Genomic DNA, 8956 nt, shown 5'->3' on the forward strand with positions numbered 1-8956 from the left:
TGATGCATCTCATTTCAATTTTAAGCCTGGTATTATCCAACTTTTACCCAACTTTCATGGCTTAGATTCTGAAAATCCATACATGCATTTACGAGAATTTGAAGAAGTGTGCAACACATATAATGATCTAAATTGTAGCATGAACACCATTCGACTTAAGCTTTTTCCTTTTTCTTTAAAAGATAAAGCTAAAACTTGGCTACAAAATCTTAGATCGGGATCCATTCGAACTTGGGATGAATTGCAACAACAATTTTTGAAAAAGTTTTTTCCATCTCATAGAACAAATTCTTTCAAAAGGCAAATCATCACTTTCACTCAAAAACAAGGAGAAACTTTTTATCAGTGTTGGGATAGATATAAAGAATTGCTTAATCTTTGTCCACATCATGGTTTTGAAATTTGGAGAGTTGTTTCTCAATTTTATGAAGGCTTAACACCTAAAGATAGGCAAATGGTTGAATTTATGTGTAATGGAACATTTGAAGATAAAGATCCAAATGAGGCAATTGAGTATCTCGATTCATTAGCTGAAAATGCTCAAAATTGGGACACTATAGGTACAATCGAACCATCAAACAAGATTCAATCTCCTACATCTGGTGGAGGTATGTATACTCTCAAAGATGAACATGATCTTCAAGCTAGATTTACCTCTTTGGCAAGAAAAGTTGAGGCACTTGAATTGAAAAAGAATGGTCAATTAAAATCTGTTCAAGAAATTGCATGTCACATCTGTGATACAAGTGATCATTCTACAAAAGATTGTCCCACTTTGCCTTCTTTTAAAGAATGTCTCCATGAACAAGCCAATGTTTTAAACAATCTCAAAAGGCCAAATTTTGAACCATTTTCTCAAAGTTACAATCCAGGTTGGCGAAATCATCCAAATTTTAGTTGGAGGAATGATAATGCTGCACAATTTTCACAACCACATTTCCAAAATCAACAAAATTTTCAAAATTATGCACCTTATGTTCCTCCACCTAAAAGGAATTTGGAAGATATATTGAATTCTTTCATTGCAAAGCAAGAGTCTATCAATACTCAAACTGCTCAAACCATGACAGATTTGAAAGATACTCTTGCTAAATTTGCATCTGCACTTAATGTTCATGAAAAAGGTAAATTTCCTTCACAACCTCTGCCTAATCCCAAGGATCATCATTCACAAACTGGAACTTCTGGAACTCAACCGATGGATCAGGTAAAATCTGTTATTACCCTTCGAAGTGGTAAGGTTGTGGAAAAATCCATTCTTGAACCTTGTGAAGATGATGATAAATCAACTCCAAAGGGTAAGGAAGTGGAACCCATAACTTGCGAAGAGGAGGTTCAACAGACAGTGTCACCACCATTCCCTCATGCATTGAAAAATACAAAAAAATCAAATTTGAATTCTGATATATATGATATTTTTAAACAAGTAAAAGTTAATATTCCTTTATTAGATGCAATAAAACAGGTACCATCATATGCCAAATTTTTGAAAGACTTGTGCACTGTGAAAAGAAAATTGAATGTGAAAAAGAAAGCATTTTTAGCCGAACAAGTAAGTGCAATCATTCAAAATAATAATGCTTTGAAATACAAAGACCCTGGTTGTCCTACTATTTCTTGTATTATTGGAGAACGAAAGATTAAAAAAGCCTTGCTTGACCTTGGAGCTAGTGTGAATTTACTTCCATATTCAGTTTATCAAGAACTCAATCTAGGCGAGTTAAAACCTACTTCGGTAACACTTTTACTTGCTGATAGATCTGTTAAAGTGCCAAGAGGTATGGTAGAAGACGTGTTGGTCCAAGTTGATAACTTTGTATATCCTGTCGATTTCATAGTTTTAGATACACAACCTATCGAAGCTTGTAATGCAATTCCTGTAATTTTAGGTCGTCCATTTTTAGCAACTTCTAATGCTCTTATAAATTGCAGGAATGGAATAATGAAGTTGTCATTTGGTAACATGACCTTGGAGCTTAATGTGTTTAATCTTTGTAAGCAACCACATGACAAAGGAGATGAAAGTGAAGATGAAAATCTTATTGAAACTCTTGTGGAAGAAAACATTCAAGAAGGGAGTACTCGTGATCAATTAGATATTTGTTCAATTGAAACTGTTAAAGAAAATATTGAAATTGATCTTGATGATTTTATCAGGTATCACTCGTTACCAGGATCAGAGAAAGAATTTGATGCAAAATATGAGAACAAAGACGAACCACCCATATTGGAGTTAAAACCCTTGCCAGAAGAATTGAAGTATGCATTTCTTGGAGAAGATGAAACATATCCGGTGGTAATTTCTTCCAAACTAGCAAGTGATGAAGAAGGTAAATTAGTTGATATGCTTAAAAGACATAAAAATGCAATTGGTTGGACACTAAAAGATCTCAAGGGCATTAATCCACTAATTTGCACTCACAAAATTCACTTAGAAGAAAATGCAAAAACATCTCAACAACCACAAAGGAGATTAAATCCACACATGAAAGATGTTGTGAAAACTGAAGTTCTCAAACTACTTGATGTTGGGATTATCTACCCTATTTCTGATAGTAAGTGGGTAAGCCCAACACAAGTAGTTCCGAAAAAATCTGGCATCACAGTGATAAAAAATGAAAAAGGTGAATTGTTAACAAGTCGAGTCCCATCTAGTTGGCGGATGTGTATTGATTATAGAAAATTAAATGACGCCACTAGAAAAGATCATTTTCCATTACCATTTTTGGATCAAATTTTAGAAAGAGTAGCAGGTCATCCATACTACTGTTTTCTTGATGGATATTCAGGTTATTATCAAATTCCCATTGCACTCGAAGATCAAGATAAAACTACATTCACATGTCCTTTTGGAACATTTGCATTTAGAAGGATGCCATTTGGATTATGCAATGCCCCAGCAACATTTCAAAGATGTATGCTAAGCATTTTTTGCGACATGGTTGAAAATTGTTTGGAAATTTTCATGGATGATTTAACTGTCTTTGGGAATACATTTGATAATTGTCTTGAAAATTTGGAAAAAGTTTTAAAAAGATGCGAGGAAAAAGGTCTTATTTTAAATTGGGAAAAATGTCATTACATGATTACTTCTGGAATTGTTTTGGGACATGTCGTGTCATCTCATGGAATTGAAGTTGATAAAGCAAAAGTTGATGTCATTGCCAATTTACCCCCTCCAAAAACCATTAAAGAAATTCGCTCATTTTTGGGACATGCTGGATTTTATAGGAGGTTTATAAAGGACTTTAGTTTAATCTCTAAACCCATTTGTAACCTCTTAACAAAAGACACTGCATTTGAGTGGACTCAAGAATGTCAAAATGCTTTTGATAAAATCATTCGACATTTAACATCAGCTCCTATCATGCAACCTCCTGATTGGTCTTTACCATTTGAAATCATGTGCGATGCGAGTGATTATGCAGTCGGTGCAGTATTGGGTCAAAGAAGAAACGGTAAGCCTTATGTGATATATTATGCAAGTAGAACTTTAAACAATGCTCAAATGAATTACTCCACAACTGAAAAAGAACTACTTGCTGTAATATTTGCATTAGATAAATTTCGTTCTTATTTGATTGGATCAACAACTATCGTGTTTACTGATCATTCTGCTATTAGATATTTGTTGACCAAACAGGATGCAAAGCCACGACTGATACGATGGATTTTGTTGCTCCAAGAATTTGACATTGTGATCAAAGATAAAAAAGGAACCGAGAATGTCGTAGCCGATCATTTATCGAGACTAGTAACAGGATCATCTTGTGAAATGACACCAATTAACGATAATTTTCCTGATGAACATCTATTTTCAGTTACTACTACACCTTGGTTTGCTAACATAGTAAATTTTCTTGTGACAGGAAAAATGCCACCGCAATGGAGTTCTCAAGATAAAAGAAAATTTTTGAATGAGGTAAAAAACTTTTATTGGGATGATCCGTATCTGTTCAAGTATTGTCCGGATCAAATTTTTCGACGTTGCATACCCGACAATGAGGTAAGTAGTGTCATTAAATTTTGTCATTCAGAAGCATGCGGAGGACATTTTTCTTCAAAGAAAACAGCTGCAAAAATCTTGCAGTGTGGATTTTATTGGCCCACTTTGTTTAAAGACACCCACGAAATCTGCAAGATCTGTGAAAATTGTCAAAAATTGGGTGCGATTTCAAAAAGAAACATGATGCCTTTGAATCCTATTATTGAAATTGAAATCTTTGATTGTTGGGGAATAGATTTTATGGGACCTTTTCCACCGTCGTTTGGATACTTGTATATTTTAGTTGCAGTTGATTATGTTTCCAAATGGATAGAGGCAATTCCATGTCGAACAAATGATCATAAAATCGTCATCAAATTTTTAAAAGAAAATATTTTTAGTAGATTTGGAATTCCTCGAGCCATGATAAGTGATGGGGGAACTCACTTTGTTAATAAACCATTTGCTTCATTAATGAAAAAATATGGTATTACTCACAAAGTAACTACTCCTTATCATCCTCAAACAAATGGACAAGTTGAATTAGCTAATAGGGAGATAAAGCAAATTTTGGAAAAAACTGTTAACTCAAATAGAAAAGATTGGTCTCTGCGACTTAATGATGCACTTTGGGCATATCGAACAGCTTTTAAAACATCATTGAATATGTCTCCCTATAGGTTGGTTTATGGAAAACATTGTCATTTGCCTGTGGAATTGGAACATAAAGCTTATTGGGCGATCAAAACTTTAAATTCAAGCATGGATGATGCCAACAAATTGCGTAAATTGCAACTTAATGAACTTGATGAACTCAGAAATGACGCGTATGAGAATTCAAGGATTTATAAAGCAAAAATCAAATCATTTCATGATAAAACAATTCTTAGAAAATCTTTTGAGATTGGTAAAAAAGTTTTGCTTTATAATTCTCGACTTCACATATTCCCAGGAAAATTACGATCAAGATGGACAGGCCCATATGTTGTAAAGCATGTGTATACTTATGGAGCTGTGGATATTGAAAATCCTAAAAATGGTGATGTTTTTAAAGTAAATGGACAAAGGCTTAAACCATTTTTAGAAAATGAAATTTTTCAAGAAGAGTTTATTTCCCTTTCCGATCCTTGATTTTTTTTGTGTTGCATTTAATTTTGTTTGTTTTTATTTCAGGTTTCCTTAATCTTTTTATTTTCCCGGTTAAATGGCGGATAACGGTACTCCGTGACTCTCATAGTCGGTTTAATCAGTTTCCCATAATTGCTGATACAAAAATAAAAAAAATCATTTCTTTTCTTTTCAAAATGGATGAAATTCTCTCAAAAATTTGTAAATATTTTCCCTCTGTTTCTGAAAATGTTCTAAGAAAAATTTATGCAGGAAGGTGTGAAAGATTGAGATTGCTAATGCAAAAAGGAATTCCAGAAGATATTCGTCTTGTAATAGAAGCTAAGGTCCGATTAGGAGGAGAAGTTCCACAATCATTGCTCATTCGGTATTTGCCTGGATTAGGAAAAAGCACTTATGCGAAAAAACGAAGGGCCAAAAGTTTAGGGGTTTGTCATAAGTGTGCAAGATGGACTTGTGACAAACGATGCAGATCTTTGGGATGTGTTTCCAATAACAGAGAAGATAAAATTGGTTTCATTAAGAATGGGCTGAGTAAGGAGTCTTTAGATAACATCTTATTGACTCTTGAGACGCATTCTAGTGGACATGTGCATATTGAACTTCTCCGTTTATGGAAACAATTCCAAGATGAGCGTCATAGTCTTGGGAATCCGACTAAAAAAGACCCTGTTTGCCAATTTATAAGAAAATTGGATGGGAAGCATATCCTCGACTCATAGAAGGCGTTGAAGCCGTTTCTGGACGTAAAACCAGAGGAAAATTGTGAGCCACAATCACACTACTGTTTACATGCATGTGTGTCATTATTGTTTTTACTGTTTATTCTGTTTACAACTGTGACCCATAGTTTTGTCCTGATAACATATTACCCCTATAAAATCTCTCATCTTTCTCTCTATTTTCGCAGAAAAAAAAAGAAGAAAGTAAAAAAACATGGCTGGAACCTCTGCACAATCATTGAAAAATATTTGTGTATTTTGTGGGTCGAGTCCTGGAAAAAATGAAGTGTTTGTAGAAGCAGCGAATAATCTTGGAAAGATATTGGCTGAGAGAAAAATTCACTTGGTATATGGGGGAGGTAATATTGGGTTAATGGGATCTGTTTCAACATCTGCTCATCTTGGAGGTAGTCAGGTTTTGGGTATTATTCCTACAGCTTTAGCTGAAGGAAATATTACAGGTGTTACGATTGGTGAGGAATTAAAAGTTTCTTCTATGTATGAAAGAATCACAAAAATGATTGAAAATTCTGATGCTTTTATCGCACTACCAGGTGGTTTTGGTACATTAGAAGAAATTTTTCACACTGTTTCTTGGGCACAACTTAATATCCATAATAAACCTGTGGGCTTGTTGAATATCAATAATTATTATGACAGTTTGTTGACATTTCTTGATAAAGCTGTGGAACAGAATTTCATTTCAGAAAATTCACGACGGATGCTCATCTGTGCTTCGACTGCCGACCAATTAATTGATGATTTGGAAGCTTTTGTTCATAAGCCTGATCCGATGATAACAAAGATCAATTGGTCGCAATCAAGCAATAAGAAAAGGAAGTTGGATCATTGATTCAAAAGTCGTGGATTGGTTTGCGTTTGTTTCAGTTTGTTATCTTCAATAAAATTCCAGGTGATATCTCTTTCATTATGTACTCTTTATTAATAGTTATTTTGACATTAGGGACAATGTCATATTCTGATTGGGGGGAGAACAAACTTATAAAAAAAATTAAAAAAAAAATTTAAAATAAAAAATAAAAAATATATATATATTATTTTAAAATAAAATCATGTTTATTGTTTGTATCTTAGTAATTTTTGCAAAAATGTCATACATTACATGTTTGAAAGATTTAAATTAGAACATGCATTAATCTATTTAAGAATGTTTAAATTTTTATTTGAAAAAAAATGTCAATTTTAATATTCTGATCAATATAAAAATATGATTTATGAAATCTTTTTGAGTGATTAACCATTGTGATAAAATCAGGTATTAAAGTATATGGCCCAAGATATACCTTATAAGAGTGCCTAAAATTTTAAACTCACACATATTTTGTGAGTGAGTGGAGAGGACTGAGAAAACAGCTTTCGAGCCTTTATTGATCATGAGAGAGGCTATCTATTGTTTAGATCTTGAGTTCTTATTTTGAAAAAAAAATGATATTTCCTGAAGAAAAAAAAAGAGAAAAAAAAACAAAAAGAAAGATGTTGAAGATCTATGTAATTTTTAAGTTATATAATACGAAACATTTATATCTAATAAAAAAAAAAAAAAAAGAAAGAGAGAAATTTATTGTACAAATTAAATAAATATGTGGTCAAGAAGCATAAACTTAGTCTGATTCCATGATGTTATGAAAAAAAAATCAGGAAAAAATATATAATAAGAACAACTAGATTTTGAATCAATGGATTTTCTATCTTTTGATTAGTTTGGCTCGTTTGTCTGTCTGCATTCTGTAAACCATTTTTCTGAGCATTTATCTGTATTCCAACTCCATGAGAGAAATCGTTGCCATAAATTGAAACATTTATTAACCTGTGAGGATATGGAGTTGAGACTCTTACTAGGAATTTCTGAAGGCCGTGTACATTTAACTACCTGAAATAAGCTTTGAATTGATCATCTCAAATTATTTCATAAATTATAATTATGATGATCTTGATATAACTTTGACAGTTTTCAAATTTAATTTAAACACTTAGATAGTTTTGATTACATTTCTATTTAAATTAATCAATATGTTTTGTATTGCTATTAACGCTTAAATTGCTAGGGACTAGCAATAAGCTGGTTGGGAGGTGTGATAAACATAAAAATTGTACATTAATTAAATGTTTTATAATATAATTATATAGTTTTTGTTTTATTAAATGTTTAAATATTATATGTTTTATAATAAATTGTATAAAATATAAGTTGTTGTGTAATTACAAGTTTTTACTATTTTTTACAGGTTCGATAAAACAAGAATAAACTTGGCGTTGCAAATGGGATTAAGATGATTCTTGGACCTGTAGAAAGTTGATTATAATATCTACAATATTGTTGACAAGCATGAGATAAAAATCCTCTCACAATTGGGATCAAATTAAGCAACAAATAAAGTTACCAAAGGAGTGGCAGTTTTACCATGCTCTAGTATTTTGACCATATCTCTCAAATTACTTGGTCAAATGGTTTGAAAAAAATACCACAACTAGACAACTCAATTATCCACATGTTTCTTTTTATGTGAAGAAGCAAATTCGGAGAAGAAGATTTTCAAAAGTGATGTGTAATATAATATAATATCTTGGAACACCAATGAAGACTTATGTGTAAAAAAATAATATTTTATTTGTGGTTGTCTCCCCAAATTTGGCTATAAATAGGGGTGCATTGTAATGTATTGAGATATCCCTCATTCTATGAACAAACCTTTGAGTTCATAATATTTCTCTCTATATTTTTCCTTTATTTCTTCATTTAAATACAATTAGCATGTTAATTTCATATTCAAAGTTTTACACTTTGAATAATGAATAGCTAACTTCCTAAAGTTGAGATGATAAGGTGAAACTCTTGGCATGATAATAAGGTTATTAAAAGGTAAGAATCTATGTTTTATATTATTTAATCATTATTTATTGTTTATGTTATATTTATTTCTTTAAGCATTTTTATACCCTACTTATAAGTGGGAGTTTTGATTTATTGTTGCTATATGTTACACTAAATTCTTGGAACCATTTAAATGTTAGTTTGGTATTACCAACCATTTAAAGTGGATGCCTTGATTTATTATATATAAATATATTATAATATTAAATTCTTGGAACCATTTAAATG

General features: G+C 32.0%; 1 protein-coding gene across 1 annotated transcript; it reads left to right on the forward strand.

Annotated features, from left to right (window-relative positions):
* Window positions 1-576: 576 nt before the first annotated feature.
* LOC140981845 (uncharacterized) lies at window positions 577-6018 on the forward strand. The gene is made up of 3 exons (XM_073448332.1): window positions 577-2652; window positions 3127-5036; window positions 5339-6018. Exons 1-3 carry the CDS (start codon window positions 611-613, stop codon window positions 5833-5835), a joined length of 4449 nt encoding a protein of 1482 aa, XP_073304433.1. The 5' UTR covers window positions 577-610; the 3' UTR covers window positions 5836-6018.
* The last annotated feature ends 2938 nt before the right edge of the window (window positions 6019-8956 follow it).

Source organism: Primulina huaijiensis, chromosome 7, assembly GCF_012295235.1.
Source record: "Primulina huaijiensis isolate GDHJ02 chromosome 7, ASM1229523v2, whole genome shotgun sequence".
Lineage (NCBI taxonomy): Eukaryota > Viridiplantae > Streptophyta > Magnoliopsida > Lamiales > Gesneriaceae > Primulina > Primulina huaijiensis.

Excerpts from the sequence above, each read along its gene's own strand:
- LOC140981845 (XM_073448332.1), top strand. The coding sequence starts at position 611 with ATGTATACTCTCAAAGATGAACATGATCTTCAAGCTAGATTTACCTCT. Across the intron at positions 2,653-3,126 it reads TTAACAAGTCGAGTCCCATC|TGGAATTGAAGTTGATAAAG; the intron begins TAGTTGGCGGAT and ends CGTGTCATCTCA. Across the intron at positions 5,037-5,338 it reads TAAAAATGGTGATGTTTTTA|AAAATGTTCTAAGAAAAATT; the intron begins AAGTAAATGGAC and ends CCTCTGTTTCTG.